Source organism: Camelina sativa, chromosome 16 (assembly GCF_000633955.1).
Source record: "Camelina sativa cultivar DH55 chromosome 16, Cs, whole genome shotgun sequence".
Classification (NCBI taxonomy): Eukaryota; Viridiplantae; Streptophyta; class Magnoliopsida; order Brassicales; family Brassicaceae; genus Camelina; species Camelina sativa.
Genome location: NC_025700.1, coordinates 26191654 through 26216916, shown reverse-complemented (window position 1 = coordinate 26216916; position 25263 = coordinate 26191654). Strand labels below are relative to the sequence as shown.

The following is a 25263-nucleotide window of genomic DNA, read 5'->3' as shown; positions in this document are numbered from 1 at the left end:
TACTTGTGCTAATCTTTTATATACTTCAAAATCCAAAGATATCTTTTTTGACATCTTTTTTGGTTATTGTCATTTATTGACATCAATTTTTCTGGACTTTTATATAGAGAGCTCTAATTTTCCCAATCTATTTTAGATTATTATTTAACTCCAATTAACTAAAAAATGTGAGATTCTCATAAATTTTGTTCCTTTTGAATTGGTTCTTTTGGCAATTAAAAATGTTAATAATTAAATAAATTCCATGTACTTGTGTCAATCTTCTTCTTATATATATATATATATATATTCATACAATACATATGATAGGAGAGAGATTTAGAACATACACACCTTGAAAATCCACACATCAAGATAAAAAATAAAAAAAAAGAAGCCTAAGACAAAAAAAGTTATCCACCCATTTATCTATCATCTTTATCATCAAAACTTTCCATTCCCTCCCCTCCTAAAAAAAATATGTTCATCAAAATATGCATTTCACCACTTGCGTTGATTCTCCTATTAACAGTAACGATCTTACACAACCATGTCCATGCAACAAGTCCGATCAAAACCATCGTAGTTGTTGTGATGGAGAACAGATCGTTCGATCACATGCTTGGATGGATGAAGAAACTGAACCCGGAGATCAACGGTGTGGACGGGTCGGAGTCAAACCCGGTCTCAGCATCGGACCCTTCCTCTAAAAAGATCAAATTCGGGTCGGGTTCGCATTACGTGGATCCCGACCCAGGTCATTCGTTTCAGGCTATAAGGGAGCAAGTGTTCGGGTCAAATGATACAACCATGGATCCTCCACCGATGAATGGGTTTGTTCAACAAGCATATTCCGAGGACCCCAGTGGTAACATGTCGGCAAGTGTTATGAATGGATTTGAACCTGATAAGGTTCCTGTCTACAAGTCTCTTGTCTCCGAGTTTGCTGTTTTCGATAGGTACGTAAGATATATTTTTCATATTTTTCCTGTCTTTTTTTTTGGATTTATCATTACGTCATATAATCAGATTGTCGTATCCTTTTGTTGTCTTGCTCATCCTAAAAATAAGATTATTTTTTACTTAAAAGCAGTGAATCTGAATTTTATTTTTATTCACCGAATTAAGAAGAAAAACAGATGCGTGGTTTTATTCCTTCATTCTTTTAAAATGTCCCTTTATTTATATGGAAGTAATATTTAATTATGTGGAATCATATTTTTTAGTTTCTTTTGTCAAGTTATTCTTCTGACTGGTGCTCTCTTCTATGGTGATATTATTGTTGACTGATTTAGTCAAGCTAAAACGTATGTTAACATAGTAACAAAAAAGTCACTAGTCAAGCTAATAATTAAATCTGATTTTTGTTTTCTTCGAACAGATGGTTTGCCTCGGTACCATCATCGACACAACCAAACCGCATGTTCGTGCACTCAGCGACGTCAGCAGGAGCAACCAGCAACGACCCTCTTTCACTTGCAAAAGGTTATCCTCAAAGAACCATTTTCGATAACCTTGACGACGAAGATATCTCTTTCGGTATATACTACCAGAATATCCCGGCGGTACTGTTTTACCGGGGTCTAAGGAAACTCAAATACGTGTCTAAGTTCCATAGTTATGGACTCTCTTTCAAGGATCATGCTAAGAAAGGGAAGCTCCCTGCCTACACTGTGATTGAGCAACGTTACATGGACACCATCTCGGAACCGGCTTCTGATGATCATCCGTCCCATGATGTCTACCAAGGACAGGTTTGTTTTATTTATTTTATATAGTTACGTTTATACAATATTAATATTATATAAAATCTTTTTAACTTAAAACTTGGTATGATATTACACATTGCAGAAGTTTATAAAGGAAGTGTACGAGACCCTAAGAGCGAGTCCACAGTGGAATGAATCTCTATTAATTATCACTTACGACGAGCACGGTGGGTATTTCGACCACGTGCCCACACCGGTTCGAAAGGTTCCTAGCCCGGACGGTATAGTTGGACAAGAACCGTTCCTTTTCCAATTCAACCGGTTAGGTATTCGTGTACCAACAATAGCAGTGTCACCATGGATCGAGAAAGGAACGGTCGTACATGGACCAAACGGGTCTCCATTTCCATCGTCGGAGTACGAGCACTCTTCCATCCCCGCGACTGTGAAGAAACTGTTCAACCTATCAAAGCCTTTCCTCACAAAGAGAGATGAATGGGCTGGGACTTTTGAGAACATCTTACAGATCCGAAAGGAGCCTCGAACTGATTGCCCCGAGACGCTACCGGAACCGGTTAGGATAAGAATGGGAGAGGCGAATGAGAAAGCTTTGTTGACTGAGTTTCAGCAAGAGCTTGTACAACTAGCTGCGGTTCTAAAAGGTGATAATATGCTTACAACATTCCCTAAAGAAATAAGCAAAGGGATGACAGTTATTGAAGGGAAGAGGTACATGGAAGATGCTGTCAAAAGATTCTTAGAGGCTGGTCGTTCAGCTCTTGCCATGGGAGCGAATCAAGAAGAGCTTGTCCATATGAAACCTTCCCTCACCAAACGGAAACCTTAAGCTTCAGTTTCCATTCTTCCTTTTAACTTCTATCATCTCTCTCTCTTTAGTTCGGTCTTTTCTTATAAGTCAAATCCCCAATATCTAATTAATATAAACTGATATTTCTTCCGTTTCAAAATATAAGATTTTTTTGAGAAGTTTTTTGTTTCATAATATAATATAGGATGTTTTCAAGTTTGTATGCAACTTTTAGATTAGTTTAGTATTTTATATCATGCAATATTGTTTCTAATTGGTTAAACTCGTTAAAAGTAAGACTTTTTAATCTGCGTGCTTTACTTAAAACATTTTATATTTTGAAACAGATAGAATATATTGTTTGTAAAGTTATATATACGGCAAAGTAACACCTTTCTTAGATAATTTGGTTTTTTTTTCTGGTGAAAACACTTTTCTTTTAAATTTAATACCATGACTATCAACTTTTTAAATGATGTACGTAAACAAAAAAATTAATTTATGGGTGAATATTTGTGATTTAAACAAAAAAAAAATTTTGTGTGTGCAAACGGTGATTTAAACAATCTTTGATACGTCATTTCATAACAAGTCAGTTTCGTAGTTAAAGTTGACAAAATAGACATTTGTGTACTGTTTCTCTACCACATTATAACTTTTTCGATATTCAAATATTTGAGGTGTGACACATATTTTTACACGAAATAAATTTAAGTTAAAAAAAAAACTAAATTATATATTATGTTTAAGACAAATGGATATCGGTTCCAGCATAATAGTTTTACTTATAAATTTTTTATTTGAATTGATTTGCGAATTGTTACCTGGTAGACTATTATGAAGTGAGAATAAACATTGAAAGAGATATTTTTTTGACTACTTATAAAGTGAGAATAAACATGAAAATAAATACAAATTTGACTATTAACAAAGTGTGAACATATTGAAGAGATAATGATTAAATCTGTTGATACAGCGGTGCATACTTTTGTCATGTCGTGTTTTCGGTTGCCTAAGGAGGTTATGCGAAAATTGACGAGTGCAATTTCTAATTTCTAATTTCTGGTGGAGCTCGTCTGCACAGTCTAGCGGGTTACATTGGGTGGCGTGGGATAAACTGTGTCATGCTAAAGATGCAGGGGGTATAGGTTTTCGGTGCCTGGATGATTATAACATCGCTTTGCTGACAAAGCAGCTTTGGCGTTTAATCACCGTTCCGGATTCACTTTTTGCACGAGTATTTAAAGGACGTTACTATCGACATTCTAATCCATTGGATCCAATTAAATCTTATTCGCCGTCTTATGGGTGGCGAAAGATAGTTTCTGCTCGCTCTCTGGTTAATAAAAGACTTATTAAACGGGTAGGATTTGGTGCGACCATCTCTGTATGGACTGACCCATGGATCCCTGCTCAATCCCCGAGACCAGCACTGAGTATAGGGTTACCTTTTGATCCTATGCTCCGAGTTACAAATCTTATTGACAGGAGTTCCAATTCCTGGGATATGGTCCAGCTTACGTCTACGTTTGTGCCGGAAGATGTAGCTATAATATCTGCTTTACCACTGCGACAACCGGATAAACTGCTAGGATGACATTTTACTAAGTCTGGTAAATACTCGGTTAAATCAGGGTATCACACTCTTCGCTCTAACTTGATAGCTTCTGCCGGTCCGAAGATTTTTGGACCGACTTTGGTGCCCCTTCAAGCCTTTGTGTAGAAAATTCGGTGTCCTCCAAAACTTCGGCACTTCATGTGGCAAGTGCTTTCGGGTTGTGTGGCGGTTACAGCTAATTTACGGACACATGGTTTGAGTTGTGATGCTACCTGTGGGCTTTGTGGTATTGGGGAGGAGACGATTAATCATACCCTCTTTGAATGTCCGCCAGCTTGCCAGGTTTGGGCCTTGTCGCAGTTTCCGATGGCTCAGGGTGTCTTCCCCTCAGCCTCAATTTTCACAAATATGGATTTTTTTTTCTGGAGATTCCCAAATGTTCAAAATCAGGAATATTTTCCATGGATTTTGTGGTATATTTGGAAGGCCCGGAATGATAAACTTTTTAGTAATCTGGACTCCAATCCCCTAGCCATCTTGCGGTTGGCGGAGGATGAGGCAAAAGCATGGGCTCTGGCTCAGACGGATGATGTGGTCTTAACACCGGCTATTGCCGGTACGGCGTTCCCCTGTGGGAGGGTGAGTTTTGGGGTTTATAGGTCTTTCTCAAGATATGTTTGTTATGTTGATGGTTCGTGGAAAGCAACAGATCTTTTTGCGGGAAGAGGATGGTTTTGCACGTCGCCTTGGGGCGATGCCCCCACTATGGGTGCTGCCAATCTTCGCCGCAGTCTCTCTCCTCTTCATGCCGAGGTTGAAGCCCTTATCTGGGCTATGCGATGCATGATTGGGACGGATAATCAATCTGTCGTTTTTCTCACTGACTGCTCTAACTTAGTGAAGATTGTGTTTTCGCCTTCCGAGTGACCAGCTTTTACACCTTACTTGGAGGACATCCAGGCGGATAGAGAGGAGTTTGTCTCCTTCTCCCTAGTCTATGTCCCTCGCTCTCAGAATGGTAAAGCGGATAATCTGGCGCGACGTGTTCGCACTGTTCCGCACCTAGTTACCTATGTAAACAATGTTCCTTTGTATTGTCTCCTTTGAGCCAATCTTGTACTCTGCTATAAAAAAAACAAAAACAAAGTGTGAACATACATGGAAAGAAATAAAATTTTGACTAATGTGAGAACAAACATGGAAACATATTTTTAAAAAATTGACTATTAACAAAGTGTAAACAAACGTGGAAAGTTATAACATTTTGACTAATACTAAATGAAAAGCAATGTAGTCAACTAGTGTCTCAATATTATAAATAGATACGTTTTCATTCGAACCCATTATAAACATAAATAAGAAAAAGTGAAAGTAGAAAAATGGGAAAGGTAACTAGCATAGCATTGTTCATGATCATATTAGCGGTAATTGTGATAGAAGGCGAAGCAAAATCGGCGATAGAATGCAATAAGATTTGTCGAGGGCATTGTCAACGTTCATCACCGGCGTCAGAATGTGTGGCTTGTCTTAAAAAATGTTACGAATCTCCACCAGTTCTAGTTAATTAGAACTAGGAACTCTGTCATGGAGTATGAAGAAGAAAAATATCAATAAAGAATGTTGTTTGTTTCTTCGATTAACTTAATACTATAAAAGATATACATGATTATATAGATGGAGAGTAATCGAGAGATTTTAATATTTTAATGTAACTGTTTAGTAATAAGATGATAAAATATATATTTGTCCTCTTCTATGCTTAAACTCAGTGCCCGCTCAAATATTTTCTACGTCCCTCGGCAAAAAGTTTAAAATAGTTCCTTTAATACATCAAAGATTATTAAAAAGTTCCATTTTTAAAACTATTTTATGCATCCATTTTTTTATACAACATTTTTTTTTTAAAATCTATATGGACCCTTTATTCATAGATTTTTTTGTTTGGACCTCTTTTATTCATACAACTTTTTGTTTTGGAAGTTTGATAAACGTGAGAGGGTTCACAATGCTCACCCTTGTAGTTAGAGCCGACACTATTAAACTATTTTTTTTAACACTTTTGTTTAATTATTATCTTACATAATTTTATTGATAGTACCCCTTCTTTGAAATATTTCAATGTTCCGGGCCTTTATGGAGAACGCTTCTCCTATTTGATTATGCATATGCCTAAGGTGGAAGAAGCAAATCTTACTGTTGAAGGTATGTAAAATAGCTACCCCAATGGAGATGCTCTTAGAAGCATGTTTTTCCTTTTCTCGTTTTATTTTGTGGTGTATATCTGTAGAAGATGTTTTTTTGGCAATAGAAATCGCATGCAATGGAGATAAAGCTTCTTCATATACATATGAACGTTAAAAGATAAGGGATAATGGATTTGGAAGTTAGAGAGAGATTAATATTAAAGAATGATTTGTAGTATCTCTGGAATGGAAGTAGAATTTCTCTCACTTTGATATTATTGACAAAAAGGTAAAATAAGTAGTAACCTATCATCTTATTCTAATGAAAGTATTTGCTATTTTGTGTGAGCGATTAAAAAATAGATAATTTGTCTAAAATAAGGACTTTTATAAGAAAGGAATAGTTGATTGTTCTCATCATACTTTGTTATTTCGTAATTGAGGGTTTGGGAGGAAGAAGAAAGAAAACTGCTTTCTGAAGAAGGTGGAGGTGCCGAGGGAGTTCCAATTCTTCTTCCTCCTCCTCTTCTTCTTCCTCATCGGTTGATTACTATTTTATAAGTATTATTATACAGTTCTCCTAAGTATTAATTTTGTTGATTTTTTTAGGTTCAGGTAACCCATTAAGTTTATGCATAATTGCTATATCTTTCCACATTATTCCAGTTTTTGTTTTTTAATATTGGATTTTATAAGGGTTTCATATTCTTATAAATCTAGGTTTTTTGAATCCAACTCTCCATTTCTCTCTCTTGATTTCGGTAAAATGGTTTCAAGTTCTTAAACAAGAGAGAGGAATTGTTTATGTCACGTGGAATTGGTTATATCATCCTTTAATTCCAATTGGCTATATATTTATCATTTATTTCCATTTATGCTCCAAAAAACAACAAAAATAATACAACCTAAATGCTTCTATACTTATTGATCACTTGTATATCTTTCTTCTTGTTTTTCAAATCTCTATGCCTACCTACATGGGTATCTAAAACCAAAACCTTGTTCTCCTTCTACTTCTACAAGAATCCTTTCATGAAAATCCTACACCCGACCACACCAGACCTAGCCTCTCCAGTTCTTAACCAAATGTCGATTCTTGACCTTCCGGACCTTCCTTTCGACTGCATTCTCGACCTTCTTCCTCCCTCTGAACTATGTAGCTTGTCTAGGGTATGTACCTCCTTGAGAGAGAGATGTGTGAGCGATTATTTGTGGGAGAAACACTTGATAACCAAATGGGGAAAAATTCTTGGACCTGCTGCTCACAAAGAGTGGCAATGCTATAGATCTTCCCCATATCATCTTGATTCTCCTCATCACCAAACTGGACATCCTTGGTTGGCCAAAATCATATCTCTGATTCGATCTCATTCTTCCATTTTTCGAGATGATTATCGGAGGATGATAGATGCACCTTCTGTGTCACTTGATTCTACCATGAGCTTCTACCTTTCTCTTGAAACAGGTCGATTTTGGTTCCCAGCTCAAGTATACAACCGTGAGGTAATCATCAATTTCATAAACATATATTTATCCATTTTGTACCATCATGGATTTGATGAAAGTAGTATATGATTTTTGGTATGTAAAAAGCAGAATGGACATGTAGGGTTCATGTTGTCATGTTATGATGCTCAGCTAAGCTATGACACTCACACTAATACTTTTCAAGCTAGGTACAAAATATCTCTTGTCCATAGAAAATACAATTTTTTTGCGTATTCTTCATCAAAAGTTGTAAACTAGCTAGACTCTATTGTGGATTTTAGGTTTCCACCACATGGTAGAAGAGCAATTGCGGTTGAAAAGGATGTGACATGGGAGAGGATAAGAGCAGCTCCCATTGATGCATCACCTCATCATCTATATATATCAGATTCTTTAAAGGAGTTGAAACCTGGAGATCACGTCGAGATCCAGTGGAGAAGAAACAAAGAATTTCCTTATGGTAAATTATAATCTAATGCTTGTTGTTTGGAAATAATCTGATTTTAAAGCAAGCTTTGGGTGATGTTGTTGTGTAGGATGGTGGTATAGTGTTGTTGGCCACTTGGATTCATGTGATGGCAATCTCAACCATTGTCATTGCCATATTAGTGGTGAGTTCTCGGCTACATATTCTATGGTTTAGAAATGGAATTTTGGTTGGCGTGTGTTTAAAAATTGGATTTCACATTCAAATATTTACTCATATCCTCAGCTCACAAAGGCTTTTAAATTCCCTAAAATTAGTTGAATAAAGTGAATATTTAAGAGACGATGATTCTTTTATCACTCCTAAAAAAAAAAATTTACCCTCTTTTGTTGCATCAGAATCACCACAAAACGTAAAGTCAATTAAACAAGGACAAGGTTTTCGAATTTCTTGCTGTCCTCTTGCATCAGAATTCAACATAACCCCATAATCATGTGACATTAACCTTTCTATATTAATGTTGTTTCCAAATTAAAGATTTATGCATGTATTCACATGTTGTACTAAATGGTTAATTGTTGATGAATTAATAATGGTGAAAACAGAGATAGTAGTGCTGGAATTTAAACAGTACACGATTGGATCAAGGTGGAGAAAAACAATGATCAGCAGGAAAGATCATAGAGAGAAAGGTAATGAGGAAGACGGATTCTATGGAGGAATACGAAAGCTAAATTGTAAAGAAGATATTGCAAGGTGGACATGTCTCTGGCCATCATCCTTCTTGGAGTAGAATTGTTGTGTAGGATGTCAATTTTAGAAGTGTTTTTTTTTTTTTTTGTCCAATATATAATTGATCGTTAATTAATTATTTATAAAATATTCAAATTATACATGAAAATATTCAATGGTTTTTTTCATTTTTGACATTTTGTATTTCCTTTCTTTTTTTGGTCAATGGCAAACTTGAAAAAAAAATAAATAAATAAAACCCAAAAAATATATATTAGAAAATTAAAACGGTTCAGTTTTGCTCTCTAATTTGGGGCTTCGTCTGGTAATGACGACATTGTCCGGCCAACCGTCTCTGCCACAGATGCATAGTCTCTTCTCAAAGCTCAGACCTTTCCTTTCTCATTCGCCGTCTTTCACAGCTCCGTTCACTCGCCGGCGAAGTCTCGCGTTTAACGCTCTTCCTACGACGAAAGCTATCGACGCGGCGTTAATGAAGGAGAAATGGTTGGATTCTCTCTCTCTCACCTCACTAGATGAAGATACGACTCAGCAGAGTTCTGAGTCAAGCTGCGTCATTGGGATTGACCCTGATTTGTCCGGTGCCTTGTCTCTTCTTAAATTTGACCACTTGGGTTCTTCTTCTTCTGCTCAGGTTAGTCACTAGACTGGTGAACGTTTTAGGGTTTTTTTTTCTTCTTTTCAATTGATTAGGGTTACAAAAAGTATCTATCTTTTCAATTGAACAGAATCAGAGTTATTACCAGAGTTGATTGAGTTATTACAGAACAGTTTTAAAGTTTACATGGTTCAGTTGTAATCTGTGGGAAATCTTCTGAACCTTTGATAGACTCAGACTTTGCTAACTGAAGTTGGTTTTGTTTTGTTAAATCTGGAGTAGGTTTTTGATACACCTCACATCCCAGTTTTAGTTGGGAAAAGAGTAAGAAAACGTTTGGACGCAAAGTCAATTGTGCAATTGATTCAGAGTTTAGATGTACCTTCTGGTAAGACTATTTGTTTTTTACATTGGTTTTTTTGTGTTCTTTGGGTGAGATTTAGAAGAAGTTTTTTACATCTTTTGTGTTCAAATAATGTAGGAAGCAGAGTATATATAGAACAATCGAATCCGTTTCCCAAAGATGGAAAACAGGTTAATACAATACTCATTTCATTTTTCTTCAGTTTTTGTGTGTGTTTTGTTTTGGTTAAAACTGAAATGTTTGTGTTTGTGTCTTAGGGTTGGTATAGTGGAGGATTCGGATATGGGTTATGGATAGGAACACTTGTTGCTTCAGGCTTTTGTGTCATTCCAGTCTCTGCATCTTTATGGAAGAGGCATTTTCAACTTGCCAGTGGTAGTAGCACAAAGGTGGTTTGATCTTTAACTGTCAAACTTTTGTTAAAAACTATTGTCCAAGCACTTTAAAAACAAATCCCTCAAACGCTGACAAAGTTTACAATTTTTGTTACAGGACGATAGTAGACGAGTTGCAGCAGAGTTGTTTCCATCACTTAGTTCGCAACTTAAGAGAAAAAAGGATCATGGTCGAGCTGAAGCACTGCTCATTGCGGCATATGGTGAAGCCCTTAGAACAGAGAAGCTGTTGATTCCGCCACAAGAACTGGTCCCTCAGATTAACTACTTAGAAAACCAGTTAGTTGAGGTTCAGTAATGTTTTAGTTTTCTTGGCTCAACTCTCACTAATTAAACAATTACAATTTGGAGTCTACTCCTAACTCTACTAACTATATAGTAGCCAATGATGTATCTGTATAGAGCAAGTTAACTTGCCTCATTCAGGTTTTAGATCTTGCAACACACAAATTGCTGTCACGTCTCTATTAAAGTGTGGGAGAAGATTATTATCACTACATTTGTTCAGTCATCCACCTTAGCACCTTGCTTGTGGGTGATTGTTAATATAAAGCGCGACTACTTCCACAAATCAAGTTCATTCATACAAACCATACAAGGTGTACAAAGAACACAAACAAATTTTACAAGAATTGATAACAACACGACAAAAAAATAGACAGAGATTTAACCATTTTGGCCAAAGGCTACACAGATGCAGACATGTAAGATGTAACAAGTGAAAAGGTAAGAGGCTTTTGCTTCTTGTATTCGTTGTACCGCAAAAAGAAGTAACCCAAATATTCAAACTCAATGGGAGACATCCTTGCCTGTTCCAAGAAATTTGTACAAGTTACATTAGCTTAATACAAGCTGTTATCATAAAGCAAATATACTAGATGACTTAACAAGCGCACCTGGATGATCGCCCATATTGCCCAGTACAAATGAGAAGCTAATTTGTATGCATCTGTCTCTACGAAGACTGATTCTACTTCAGCAACACTGACCTTAACCCAAGCAATTCAAATATAATTCTTAAGCTTTGCACTTGGCAATAAATATTTTGCAATAGCCAAACTTGTTTCAAAAGAACGCAAAAGTGATGTTTTGCGACATATTACTATGTATCTATTAAAAACAAACTGTCTTGATTCCAAACGCCTGATATGTTCTTACCTCGTCTGGTTTGTCTGGCTGCAAGTAATGCTTGATGAAATGATATTGTTCCTCTTTACTTGGGTACCTACGAAGAAACCACAACACGCAGTTAGTTATGTTGAGAATTTTTTATAGAAACAATAGAAGAAGTCCAGGAAGTTGAACATACAGGCTGTAATCACAGTCGTATCCTGCATATTCATTGAAATGATTTCCGATGTCGAAGCCTCTATAGTTGTATGATCCATACTCAAAATCAATCAAGTATAGTTTCTCTAAATATGGATAAAGAGAATCAAGTTAGAATCTAATTATCGTAACTACTTCAATACAGAATAAATCATTTAAGCCAAACCAAAAGATCATTGTTATACAACTCTTAAAGTTGGTTCTGGGATCTTGTATAGAACCATCTCACTATTAAGATCAATAATTAAAACTAAAATACAATTTTTCTGGTAAGTGACCCTAAGTTTTAGTACCTATGTCTGTCATAATAGCTGAAAGATGTACAGAGAAGAAAGAATTTTCTTACCTTCTTCGTCATTCAGCATCAGGTTTCCTGAGAGTAAATCGTTATGAGCGAACACCACAGGTGCGTTAAGTAAGCCTGTGAATTCCTGACCAATCATCAGAATTAGCAGATATTATCAACCCAAAGCAGAGAATAAAGTTTAGATTACAGAAAGAAACATTTGCAGATTTTTGAACAAGTGTTACTGCATAGGATAAGCACCAGAAGACCAATTCTTCGACATCATTCAAAGATGGTCACAATTTAGCACATCACAATTGTTTCTGTCATTTTGTGCAACAAAAATGACTACAAATTCCAACATGAAAGATATACTATTACTTGTATTGTTTGGTTTCCAGGAATAACTTGACAAGTTGATTTTTCAAACACCAGCAATGGAGTATCATAAGACATCAAGACCACATACACAGGGCAGAAATACAAAAACTTTACTGAGGAAAAGGAAATACCCTGAGTTCAATAATTTCTTTATGCAGTTCTTGAAACGAAATTGTCTCAAAGAGCTTCTGCTTGTCAGGCTCTTCAAACCTAAGAGTAGATGCTGCAAGTAAGGGTACCGGGCAGACGTAGAAATTGCATATGAGATGATTTGTAGCCAACGCTCATTGAAGGAGAAAAAAATATAACAGTAATCAAAACAAAAAAAAATTGTAAGACCTTTTTCATAGAACTTCAAGATATCAACCCACAACTGAGGTTCCTTGGAACCTGGTATGTCCACTTTATGAAACTTTCCAAGCTCTTTGGCAATTTCCGCAGAAATCTTTGGCTCTCTCATGTCTGCCCACAACAAAAGAGAAATGAGATTCATTTGAAGTGCATAAAACAGAATTCGACTGAACAGCTCGTCCACTATTATTACAGTAAACAAATGAAACACAAGACTGCAAAGTCCATAGTTTAAAGAGATGTTCCACCAATGTTAATGAGGAGCAATGCCAATAATTCCATAGGATAGAAGTATTCTTCACAAGAATTGAAGCTTATCCATTTGTTATTTTTTCTTGTGGAGTCAAACCTTCATTCGATTTGTTTAACCATGTGAATGTCCAGGTAATCCACTTACATATTTTAAAGATATTCTATATTCCGCTACAAGAATTTAAAATGCATACCTGATGGCTCTAAGGTTCTTGCATTGATGAATGATTGCACCATGCCATTTCCAAATCCACCAAGCAACTTGGCACCAAATCCAGCAGCCGAGAGATACTTGATAGCCTATTGAAGATGAGAGGAGCATATAACGAAAAAGACAAATGACAAAACTTCAAATGGTGCAAGAGAAATAACAGGAACACTAGCAGATTTTTTTTTTTTTTGATACATCAAGAAAAAACGAGCAAAAACTCTGCCATGATCGGATGTAAGGCTGAATCTTCAAGTTGACATCACGAGAAGACAAATAATTCAAATAACAGAGAAATTCTTGGTAACACAAACTAAGAAATCAAAAAGACAGACCAGAACACAAGGGGAAGGGACTTATGATATAATATGAATAAGGGAAATTACCAGTATCTCTCTCTCACGGTTAATAACATACTCCGTGTTAGGCCCATACAGTCGAACTGTTACAGATACTTGTCTATCTGTGTCTTCCTTCACAGAAACCTTGAGCACTGCCAGAATAAAAGATGTAAAAAATAATGCTGAGTTCCGATCCAACACACATTTCTATGAACAATTGAAAACCAACATTGCAACAAGGTAGAATATGAACATTGACAAGTAAACTTGTAAAGGAAAGAAGGTGATATAATGGAAACTCACATAGATTTGTGATGCCTCCTGATACTCTCTCGACAGAGAAGAGTGAATCATGAAGCTCTCGCCAATTCTTGAACAGATCTTTACATAGCTCTCTGTAAAGAAAGCAGCAATTAGAACCCAAAATAAAATAAAAAAAAAGGTTCAAGATAGCTTTTATCTCTCTCTCTTCCGACAGAAAGAAACAAGACTCATGCCACATTCATATTCATTTTTTTGACTAATACGCCATGAAAACGAGACAATAACAAGAACTATGAGTCAACAACAAAGCAGTCTAATCACTTTTGTCTCCTTTTTTGTAACTATGTATGTCATCACAAAGCGCTTTACAACAACCACAGCCCTCCACCATAGAAACAACAAATCCCAAGTGTAAAGAAAATAGCAATAAAGCCAACTTCTGGGTTCTCTCTAGGTCAGAGACTTGTTCCTCAAATCCCAATATTAGAATGGAAAACAAAAAAAAAAAAAGCAAATCGAAAGCAAACGGGGAACAATAGAAGGAAACGAATGAGAGAATTGGGAAAAGACGAACATGATACGAGGAATCATGAGAGGAAGAGGCAAAGACGTATCGACGACGAACGAAGAATATGGAATCTGTTGGGCGTTGTCGTTGCCGTTAGCTCCTCCTCCTCCTCCATCTTCGGCGTTGGCTAATGCCCATATATTATTATTATTCTTCGCTGCTCCCATTTTCTTTCAATAAAGTTTCTCTTCTTCTTCTTCTTCTTCTTCTTCTTCTTCAACAACAACAACAATAAAGATTCTTTTTTCTTTTAGATCTCAATTAAATGTTGATTCTGTGGTGTTTCCCCTAATTTAACGCATCTTATATTTTTATATATATATATATATATATTTGTTTTTGTATGTCGGCATTTTGATATTAGGGATAAGTCATTTTAACATGTGCCGTACAAGTTTTTTATATATTAGGGATGTTTTTGAAGATTTTGTCAAGTTTTTAGTATCCTTTTGACCTCTATCTATCTTAGTCAACAAATCAATTTTGCTTTGCCTTGGGATTATTGTTATATAGTATATGATTGTGTGTCTCTGCTCAACAGTTTAAGTTTCAGAAATAATCAATCACGTTTGGGGTAATCACGGTGGAAATAATCATATGATTGTACTCGATCCCTCTCTAGTCAACACTTTGAGCAATCGGGAATGCTCCTTTGTTTGCACTTCTATCCTCTTTGTGTAATCTCCGAAAGGGGATGAGATTTAACCCTCTACCAACAAAACCTCTGATTCGCATTTAAAAGAAGGCTAGGCTTCTGGTCTGAGAACAGTTTGTATCAAATCTTTTGACTCTCAGTAGCGAGAAAGAATCACTCTCCTAATCGTGAGACTTCTCAAATTTTTTATTACCCAAAAGCCAACATTCCAATTCCATTTCATTATTTGAGACTACTATGTTACTAAAGGCTCCTCCCTTCCAGTGTGGAGTAAAACTGCATGTACTTTCAAAATTTCTAAGAACCCAAGCACCTCCTCCAATATTCCAAGCATAATTTTTTTGGCCAGAATTATGAAACTACGTCGTCGATATTGAATTCCATAATATTTTTATTCATTACAAAACAAAAAACACAATCCATGTAAAATACATAAATTTTAAGTTTTGTACGGAGTGACCAAATATATAGAGGTAAAAAATGAACATTTGAACATACCTAAATATTTGTAAAAAAAATACAACTATTAAAATAAAATAATTCTAAATGAAACACTATAAAAACACATAAAACTGCAAAAAAATTACATCTTATCAAACTATAATAAAATTTTCATTTTATTACTTTATAGAATTTATAAATTTACGTTATCTACAAGACTGTTTTTTTTTATTAATATATCTTATTAATACATTTCTTATTAGCAATAATAATGACACACAAAAAGATGATGGGTTCTCGGAGTCTTGACTGTGAAATTAGATGGATTTCAATTTTCTTCTGAAACCGGTTAAAATCAGATAACCGAAAAAGCATCGGTTTGGTCTGCTCTCTAACGCTAATCACTTATTCCCGGAACCGCCGCCCGCAGCTGTAGTCATCACTCATCAGACGCAATTGTTGCCGCACCCCTCTGACAAAGTACCTTCAACTCTTTGCATAGTTTAACTTCGAATTTGGGATTTGTTGCAACAAACTTTATATGAGTTTTTGGAATCTGATAAAGTTTAATTATAATCTGGTTTAGTTTCTGCAATCAAAGATGGGTAGCGAAAGTGAGAAACGGAGAGAAGCAAATAAAGAAGAGGAAGAAGAAGAAATAGTCTGTTTGGAGTCCTTCTTCATCAACGATGAGTAATTTTGTTACAGAAACAAAAAAAAAATTATACAAATTTTTGTTTAATTTGGTTTTTAACCTTTGATCAAGTGTTAGGTTATGGTTTCCTTAGAGACATGTTTGTTTTGTCTTTTTTTTCCCGATGCAGTTATCAGTTGACCAAGTTTACGTTTGGTTCTCATGTTCTTGAGCTCTACTGTCTCCAATCAGCTTCAAGTGAGTTTCTTTTTTATTTATCTTGAATCAATCTTGCATTGTATTTTTGCTTCTTAGATTAGAAAAAAGGAGAAAACTTTATTGGCATAACCTTTGATTTGGTTGTTGTGAGGTTTGTGTTATGATCAGAGTTGAACTTATGTTGTGCATATGCTCTTCAAATCTTCATGAAGTTATTGTTAGTCAATGTCGAGTCACTGATCTGTATACGAGGCTGGTGTATTCTTTGAACTTTTATATTGCCATTGAAAGACTATGTAGGATCAATTAGAATTCAGAGATTTTTTTTTATCTCCACCCTTGTGTAGTATTGTATTGCAGTATCTTTTTTCTTAGATGAAAATTTTGAAGTAATAATTGCTGTGAGGTTTGAGTCATCTGATTAACAAAGACTAAGCACGACCCATTTTTGTTAATTTTTATTCATCGATCATTTTTGACTGGTGTATTCTTTGAAATTCCTTTTCCAGTGAAAGACTATTTTATGAGTAATGAGAGTTCAGCGATTTTTATCTCTATCCTCGTAGTTTATATCATAAAAGCTATATGCTGTTACATAACAGGATGTCTAAGTTGTTTGTGGTACAGCTGATTTTGATTTAACAGGGCAGCTGGTTTGGCCTGGTGCGATGCTTATGAATGGTTATCTCTCAGAAAATGCTGAGATTCTCCAGGGATGTTCAATTTTGGAGTTGGGATCTGGCGTTGGTTTGTGCTGTTTATGACCTTTTCTCATTTTCCATTTTTATTGGACCACACTAATGCATCTTGTTTATCCTAGTACTTAATGGTGAATCACCACCTGTGCCTTCATCTATATTGAATAATTTCCTGGAAGAGTTGGTCTTAGCAGTCTGCCCTTACCTGAATTTACCATCTTTCACATATATAAACTCCTAAATGTGTGCTCTTTCTTTGGTCTTTGAGAACATAATGGAAGGACTAGTTCCTTAATTTGCTTAATGTTCTTCCAAAGCTTAAAAATACGTTTTCTTCTTCTGGTTTAATTCCTGTGTAGTTTCTAATCTTTAAACTTCTTTAACTCAGGGATAACTGGAGTTCTCTGTAGCAAATTTTGCCGTAAAGTTATTTTTACTGACCATAACGATGAAGTGCTCAAGGCAAGGTTGCCTCCCTGAAGAGTTGCTCTAAAAATTCATATCATTGGTAGAATATAATCAAGTTTTATATAACTTTTCAGATACTGAAGAAAAACATCGAGCTGCATGGACATTCCAGCGGTCCTAACCCCTCAGCTGGTGAGAAAATAAAATCAACCAAGCTATCGATTCTCATCATTCATGTTAGCAAAGGGTTCTGTTTCACATTTCTATCTACAGAACTAGAGGCTGCAAAGCTAGAATGGGGAAATAGTGATCATCTAGGTGAAATTTTACAGAAACACAATGATGGCTTTGATCTTATCCTTGGAGCTGATATCTATATCCTTATGTTCGATAACAATTTTTTTAATCTATCTGCATAGTACAGTGTAGTGTTATTGATGCCATTCTGGTTTTGGTCCGGATTCGGATATATAGAAAAATACATCTTTAGTTCGATTTTACAAAGAAATTATGGTTTTAATCGGTTTAATACAGAAAAAAATAAACCTGAAGTGGTAAATCTTATGTTCAGTTCAGATTTGGTTTAGTTCAGATCAGTTTAACTATATTTTAGTACTCCTATGATTTACACCAGAATGAAAAGAAAGAAAAAAAAAGCCTTGACAATACGTAAGCTTTCAGCAATCAAGTGTGCCATTGCTATTTGACAGTGTTGAGCAGCTTCTGCGGATCAGGGGACACGGAAACTGCAAGTTCATTCTAGCATACGTATCACGGGCTAGACAGTAAGTTTGTCAGCCACCAACTTTTGCAATTTCCCTCATATGGCTGCAATTTTCATATGATTTAAAACATCGTTTCAGGATGGATTCTGCAATCTTGAGAGAAGGTGCTCAGCACGGGATGCTGATGAATGAAGTTTCTGGGACTCGGTGTACCGTAGGAAACTTGAAAGGAGTCATATATGAGATCACTCTTCAATAGAAGAAGAAAGGAATTTGTGTTCTTGGAGTAGTTTTACTTCCCTTGATACCTGAGAATTTTTTTTTACCATGGATTCTTTTTAATATTATTTTAGGATGCATACATTTTTTGTGAACTCCTTTACTAAAAGTTACTGTTTTAAAAGTATAAACAACTAGATTAGGACCCGCCCGATGTGAGGGTTTAGAGTTTTTAAAATAAAATTAAATTTAACAAAGAATTTAAAGTAAATATTTTTAATAAGTAAAAACTATCTATAAAAGTCAATAGATACACCGAAGTGTCTAATATGGTATTTGGTGTAAAAAGTGTGATTCTGTGGTTGAGACTATTAATCATGTTTTCTTTGAATGTCCTCGCTCTTGTGAAGTTTGGGATTTATCTCCGACTCATGTCTCGTCAGAGGATTTTCCATATGAGTCAGTGTACTCGAATTTGGCTTTTGTTTTCTGGAGCGATAAGTTAGCATGTGAAGAGGCGCTCTCTTTTATGGCGGTCATGTCAGTTCCATCTCTGTCTTCGGATGTCCAGATTTCTTCACCTTGTTGTCAGATTGATGGTTCTTTGAAAGCAGCAACCAATTTGCATTCAGGATTGGACTGGTGGTGTCGCGTTGGTGAAGAGCGAACCTTGTTGTTGGGGGCCAAGTCTCTAAGAAGGAGCCCCTCCCCCTGCATTCAGAGTTAGAAGAGTTGTACTGGGCCATGGAGCGGATACGTGATGCAGGGATCGCTTGTCAACATTTCGAGACTGATTGTGATGAGTTACTCACTATGGTTCAGTCCCCTAAAGATTGGCCGTCCTTCTCCAACGTGCTCGATGAGTTCAACTAGCTGGAATCCTTCCAACTATTCTCCATCTCTTGGTTCCCGCATACGTCAAATACGAAGGTGAATTGTCTTGTCCGTGTTTCGCATTCTCTTATCTCTGAAGTTTCTTTTGTAAATCCCTTCCCTCCAGGCTTGGGCAACTAACCAAGGAATTTTATTTTTATTTATTGTTTGCATGAAAAAAAAAAGTAAACCTATACACTTTTAGTTAAGAAAAATGTTGTAGATGAGTTCAAATTTATTAAAATTAAATTAAATTTAACAAAGAATATATGTTTATATAATTATTTTCGTAAGTAAAAACAATGTATATAAGTAAAGAGATAAACTTTTAGTTATAGAAAATAGTTGTTTTTTTTTTGCTATAATACACTAATGTATATCCATTTACAAAATCTACATTACCACTTGAAGTGTATTTGTATACACAAATATATTTTACTGTTAAAATATACTCATTATTCTTTATTACTACCAACAAATTGTCTTTATGAAAATATTAAATAATCTATTGTATGTCTCTTCGCTTTAACATTTTTATAGTTACAAAAACGCATACATTACTCTTACATACTCCTATCTTATATGTTACAATAGCAATCGTTTTAAATAAATTATTTGATTGGTGAAAAAAATATGAAATGATCTATTTTTATTTTAAATCTTTTACTTCAAAATCTCTTTCTTTATGTAAAGGTAAATATTTACATTTTTCTAGAAATAGTAGTTAGTTGTATAATTTTCACAATCATATTTTTTTATCTAATATAAAAAGTAATCATTTTTCTTGTAAAATTAACAACTTAAAATTAAAATAAGTAAACAATATTACAATTTCGAATTTTTTGATATATATATATATATATATAATTTCCTTATAATGATATTTTTTTTTATGGTAGGTTTTGAATTTTTACATTTTTATTTTCTAAAAATNGTTTATATAATTATTTTCGTAAGTAAAAACAATGTATATAAGTAAAGAGATAAACTTTTAGTTATAGAAAATAGTTGTTTTTTTTTTGCTATAATACACTAATGTATATCCATTTACAAAATCTACATTACCACTTGAAGTGTATTTGTATACACAAATATATTTTACTGTTAAAATATACTCATTATTCTTTATTACTACCAACAAATTGTCTTTATGAAAATATTAAATAATCTATTGTATGTCTCTTCGCTTTAACATTTTTATAGTTACAAAAACGCATACATTACTCTTACATACTCCTATCTTATATGTTACAATAGCAATCGTTTTAAATAAATTATTTGATTGGTGAAAAAAATATGAAATGATCTATTTTTATTTTAAATCTTTTACTTCAAAATCTCTTTCTTTATGTAAAGGTAAATATTTACATTTTTCTAGAAATAGTAGTTAGTTGTATAATTTTCACAATCATATTTTTTTATCTAATATAAAAAGTAATCATTTTTCTTGTAAAATTAACAACTTAAAATTAAAATAAGTAAACAATATTACAATTTCGAATTTTTTGATATATATATATATATATATAATTTCCTTATAATGATATTTTTTTTTATGGTAGGTTTTGAATTTTTACATTTTTATTTTCTAAAAATTCAAGAATTTTAGAATTGACATGTGTCAACATCTGAATGATATAATTGACACGTGTCGAGATCTTGTTAATTAGTAATTTTAACCTCTTATAATGATGTTTTTTTTAATGGTAGGTTTTGAATTTTTACATTTTTATTTTCTAAAAATTCAATAATTTCAGAATTAACATATGTCAACATCTAAATGATATAATTGATACGTGTCAAAATCTTGTTAATTAGTAGTTTTGACATTAAACTTTATATAATAAGACAGACATTTGTGGATGCTTTGAACTGAAAGCATAGCTGAAAAATTGTTGCGACAAACATATCTCCTTTATTATATATATACAAGTTGCCACGTCCAATTTCTTGATTTCACCTACTTATCAGTTATTTACTACTAAAACATATACTAAAATTATATTATTTATATTATCTAAACACACTGGCTAACACACTCCACTTATTTGAGGGTCAATTTTTAAATAAATTTCCACCATATAATAATAATTTAATACAAACACTCCTATTTAAAATTTGTTGCTCCAATCAGTAAAGATAAAGAGAGAAAGAAGAAGTTAAAAAACATGTTTTAATTGTTTAAATTGATTTTGTGTTTATAATTTTTATTGAGGTCCAAAATAAATGTGTATCTCCCCAACTCCAAGAGGACTTCCCAACCAGAGAATTAGAGAGGAGATAAACTTGACGCGTCCTTCTTCATCATCCTCCTGCGTCTTCTTTACGTCACCGGAAATCTAATCTTATCGCCGGAGATTCTTCATCCGAACTAATTGCAACGGTAAAATCTCGTCCCCTCTCCTTTTGCAGCATGATTCGCTCCTAATCGGAGACAGTAAAAAATTTATATTGAATTTTATCGATTTCTGGCTAAAAGAAAGAGTTGATTTTGGAATCTTGATTGGATTTTGAACAAATTTGTTTGAGCAATGGACTCTCTGACAATTTTTCTCCAGAAAAAAAAAATGCAATGGAATGGGGCGAGACGAGCCCATTCTTTATGGTGCAAGAGTCTAACAAACAACACTCATTTGCATCATCCTTCTATTCCAGTCTCAACCCATTTTGTCACCACTACCATCATGTCGAGTTTGGAGGAGCCGCTTGGTTTTGACAAGTTGCCTAGTATGAGTACAATGGATAGGATTCAGAGGTTTTCCTCTGGTGCTTGTCGGCCTAGGGATGATTTCGGCATGGGACACCGTTGGATTGATGGAAGAGATTGCACCACCTCTAACAGTTGCATGTGAGAGAAGTTGCCTTTTTCAACAATAATAATCCTTTGAAGTTTGTGATTGATGGCATCTTATCTTTCATTCCTCTTTTAAAATCTGTTTTACTTTTACAGTGATGACGACAGAAGCTTCGGTGGTAAAGAGTCCTTCCCGTGGAGAAGGCATACTCGAAAACTATCTGAAGGAGAACAACATCTGCTTCAGAATATTTCTATTTCAGGGAGGACTTCCACAGTTTCTGCAACTTTAAGGGAATCCAAAAGTTTTAAGGGGGGCCATAAGTATAGCACATTTAGCAATGACAATGGCACGCCGCATATAACTCATAAGGTAAATTTTCTTGATGGAGGAAATAGTTTTTGACATCTATCTACATCAATCATATGCCAATTATCCATTTTCTCTATCTTATTTCGTATTTTCTGTTTGAAATTCATCAGATCTCTAAAGGTATACCAAAGTTTGTGAAGATTGTAGAAGTTGGTCCAAGGGATGGCCTGCAGAATGAGAAAAATATAGTACCCACATCTGTAAAGGTGGAACTAATTCAGAGATTAGTTTCTTCTGGATTGCCCGTTGTCGAGGCTACAAGTTTTGTATCACCAAAATGGGTTCCCCAGGTAATGCTATTATGCTGGTGTTTATGAACTTTATTGTCTCCCTGCAGTTTCATATGATCCTATGTTTGGTATCTCCATAATAAAGCATATAGAGTGACCACTTTAAAGAAATGGTTTTTTTTTTTTACTGTAGATAGACTATAATTTTCTCAGATAAATGAATGTTTCCTTTTTAGAGTTAGCTGCATCTAAATAGTTTTTCAAGATGCAACAATATAGTTCTTGCTACAAGACATTCAAATTGCTTCCGATAGGCAAAATAATGGAGAAAACCATTTTCCATGTAGAGGAACTAATTTAACTGAACAGAAATTTATACTATTTCACCTTGTAGCTTGCAGATGCAAAGGATGTAATGGATGCTGTAAATAGTTTAGATGGGGCTCGATTGCCTGTTCTGACACCAAATCTAAAAGTATGTACCATTTATCTCTTAGGATTCTCAAAGCAATTCTTTGTTTCTTACCTATGAACACCAACATGGACTCCTTGTTTCTTTTTAGGGCTTTGAAGCGGCTGTATCTGCAGGTGCTAAGGAAGTTGCAATCTTTGCATCAGCTTCTGAGTCATTCTCCTTGTCAAATATTAATTGTACCATCCAAGAGAGTCTCGTTAGATATCGTGCTGTTACCACTGCTGCAAAGGAGCATGGGGTTCCCGTCCGCGGGTACGTTTCTTCTAATTTGTCTTGATTGTGTACGTTATCTGTTCCCTCTCTCTGTATAGTATCTAGCAAATGTGGTGCCTAATCAAGCTTTTCATACTTCTGTGCTAAGGCCGTGTGCAAAACATTTTAAACTCTTTTTACCCGGTGATTTAATTTTGGTTTCTCGCTATCCAACCATTTGATAGTTTGTCACCTTATTTCATTTTAATGCGTGAATTGAATCACCGATGGATCATGTTTGGCAAAAATCTAATACGTGTGATAATCTTATCATAGGGAGTGTATGACATAAGTTTTTAAAAATATGGATCATAGACTCATGAACAATTTTGTTGTCCAAACTTCATTTTCCATCAAGCTTGATCCAACTAGTTCAGACTTGGTTTAGTGTCTCATATTATTGACCCATTGAATGTTGTTAGTGGTGGAATCAATCTGTTTTCCAATTATCGACCCTAATATAATACTTATAGCAGAAACAGTTGGTTCTAAATTAAAGTCCATGATTATTTCCCAATGTTGAAGGTATGTATCTTGCGTTGTGGGGTGTCCAGTGGAGGGAGCCGTTCCACCATCAAAAGTGGCTTATGTTGTGAAAGAGCTCTACGACATGGGCTGCTTTGAGATTTCTCTAGGTGACACAATTGGGATTGGTACTCCTGGTAATTTCTTTTCTGAAAATCTTGCATAGTTTAATCAATTGAAATTATAAGAATTGAAGATGTTGAACGGCTTAAATATTAGCTATGAGACCATTACCTAGCCTAGGACTGAATGCAACCGATTTTAAAGCAGTTGTGACTTGTAAGTTCGTTATGGTTACAACAAAGCAGTTCTGGGTTTATGAGAAATGCCTCGGCAGATTATTTTGGGTGTGGATTTCTTGGGCTTGGGTGCTGTTCTCCATTGATCAAGTCCCTCTGTTTGGTGAATTGAATAAATCAGGTTCTGTAGTTCCCATGCTCGAAGCCGTTATGGCAGTTGTGCCTGCCGACATACTGGCTGTTCACTTCCACGACACCTATGGACAAGCTCTTGCAAACATATTGATGTCTCTCCAAGTAAGTCAAGAACTAATCTATGAAACTAATATATTTGGTTATATATATACATTTATGGTTCGACATGTGTTGGTGCAAAAGCAGATGGGAATAAGCATAGTAGACTCATCAATTGCTGGATTAGGCGGCTGCCCATATGCAAAAGGAGCTTCAGGAAATGTAGCCACAGAAGATGTGGTTTACATGTTGAATGGTTTAGGCGTCCAAACCAATGTCGACTTGGGAAAGCTTATAGCTGCTGGAGATTTCATCAGTAAGCATCTCGGCCGTCCCAACGGTTCAAAGGCTGCCGTTGCCCTCAACCGTCGGATCACAGCTGATGCCTCGAAGATATGAGTTCTGTTAAGAGGATTCCCATATTTAAAGTCTTACGAATACGAGAGACCGAAAGGAAGTGGAATACTGTATCAATTTTATATATAAGAATGCTGTATGAGTGATTCATTGTTATAAACGATGCTACTTAAAGGGTCAACGGTTTTCGTACTTGTTTCTTTGCAATGTTCTACAACGGTTTATATGCGGACCAAAATCTAGTATACCCTTGCAATCAAAAGTTTATTCTCATATCCCCTGCAAAAATAACAAATTATTTATTTTTTTTTTTAAATCAAAAATGTGGTTAAAGACAAATAAACCTATATCATTTCTGTTATTTACAGATCCAACCACCTTATACCCACCCAAACCCACAAAATTCGGACAATCCAGTTGAAATCGGATCTCTCCTTTAACTACCCAACTTTTCGAATTCCTTCATTCACAACTCCACTCTCCCTCGTTCAATTCCCGTTAATTATTTTTCTCCCTCAAGTGCAACTAAGGATAACTCGATTCTGGGTAAGTTGAAATAGGTTGGGGTTTTTCGAATTTGGGTTATTTGTTTTTCAAAATCGGGTAATATGGGTTTCGATTTTCGATAATTTGGTTTTCAATTTTGGGGTTTTGTCGATTTTTTTCATGT

General features: G+C 35.0%; 7 protein-coding genes and 1 pseudogene across 10 annotated transcripts in view; 6 read left to right on the top strand and 2 right to left on the bottom strand.

Moving 5' to 3' along the window:
* Positions 327–2669, top strand: LOC104752587 (non-specific phospholipase C2). Its single transcript, XM_010474769.2, has 3 exons — positions 327–938; positions 1361–1733; positions 1831–2669. The coding sequence occupies exons 1-3, from the start codon at positions 460–462 to the stop codon at positions 2533–2535; spliced, it is 1557 nt and encodes a 518-aa protein (XP_010473071.1). The 5' UTR covers positions 327–459; the 3' UTR covers positions 2536–2669.
* LOC109129570 lies at positions 5421–5722 on the top strand (annotated as a pseudogene).
* Positions 6351–8987, top strand: LOC104752586 (F-box protein At2g26850-like). The gene is made up of 5 exons (XM_010474768.2): positions 6351–7740; positions 7834–7913; positions 8007–8185; positions 8262–8336; positions 8758–8987. Exons 1-5 carry the CDS (start codon positions 7147–7149, stop codon positions 8943–8945), a joined length of 1116 nt encoding a protein of 371 aa, XP_010473070.1. The 5' UTR covers positions 6351–7146; the 3' UTR covers positions 8946–8987.
* LOC104752584 lies at positions 9181–10587 on the top strand. The gene is made up of 5 exons (XM_010474766.2): positions 9181–9539; positions 9786–9891; positions 9985–10037; positions 10125–10256; positions 10360–10587. The coding sequence occupies exons 1-5, from the start codon at positions 9213–9215 to the stop codon at positions 10558–10560; spliced, it is 819 nt and encodes a 272-aa protein (XP_010473068.1). The 5' UTR covers positions 9181–9212; the 3' UTR covers positions 10561–10587.
* On the bottom strand, positions 10713–14522 carry LOC104752585 (probable ethanolamine kinase). Its single transcript, XM_010474767.2, has 11 exons — positions 14249–14522; positions 13714–13805; positions 13456–13562; positions 13056–13161; positions 12598–12720; positions 12390–12481; positions 11938–12022; positions 11572–11677; positions 11421–11487; positions 11159–11251; positions 10713–11071 (listed from the first exon to the last, which is right to left on the bottom strand). Exons 1-11 carry the CDS (start codon positions 14407–14409, stop codon positions 10949–10951), a joined length of 1155 nt encoding a protein of 384 aa, XP_010473069.1. The 5' UTR covers positions 14410–14522; the 3' UTR covers positions 10713–10948.
* On the top strand, positions 15637–18446 carry LOC104752583 (protein N-lysine methyltransferase METTL21A-like). 3 transcript variants are annotated; one of them, XM_010474765.2, is made up of 9 exons: positions 15637–15818; positions 15925–16031; positions 16163–16230; positions 16819–16938; positions 17278–17351; positions 17432–17489; positions 17577–17672; positions 17971–18082; positions 18161–18446. In XM_010474765.2, exons 2-9 carry the CDS (start codon positions 15940–15942, stop codon positions 18279–18281), a joined length of 741 nt encoding a protein of 246 aa, XP_010473067.1. In that variant the 5' UTR covers positions 15637–15818; positions 15925–15939; the 3' UTR covers positions 18282–18446. The 3 variants fall into 3 exon arrangements, with proteins under 3 accessions (XP_010473067.1, XP_010473066.1, XP_010473065.1); XM_010474764.2 differs by having other exon boundaries at positions 15640–15818; positions 15934–16031; positions 17571–17672; XM_010474763.2 differs by having other exon boundaries at positions 15641–15818; positions 17571–17672.
* On the top strand, positions 21328–24789 carry LOC104752582 (hydroxymethylglutaryl-CoA lyase, mitochondrial). Of its 2 annotated transcripts, none has more exons than XM_010474761.2 (9): positions 21328–21497; positions 21673–21962; positions 22065–22281; positions 22392–22571; positions 22906–22986; positions 23075–23238; positions 23764–23900; positions 24184–24299; positions 24384–24789. In XM_010474761.2, the coding sequence occupies exons 2-9, from the start codon at positions 21682–21684 to the stop codon at positions 24633–24635; spliced, it is 1428 nt and encodes a 475-aa protein (XP_010473063.1). In that variant the 5' UTR covers positions 21328–21497; positions 21673–21681; the 3' UTR covers positions 24636–24789. The 2 variants fall into 2 exon arrangements, with proteins under 2 accessions (XP_010473063.1, XP_010473064.1); XM_010474762.2 differs by having other exon boundaries at positions 21329–21497; positions 21770–21962; positions 24384–24771.
* The window catches only part of LOC104754065, a 5379-nt gene continuing 4965 nt past the window's right edge, over positions 24850–25263 (bottom strand). The window contains exon 2 of the mRNA XM_010476224.1: positions 24850–24872. Coding sequence (XP_010474526.1) covers positions 24850–24872 — 23 coding nt within the window. The remainder of the gene's footprint in view (positions 24873–25263) is intronic.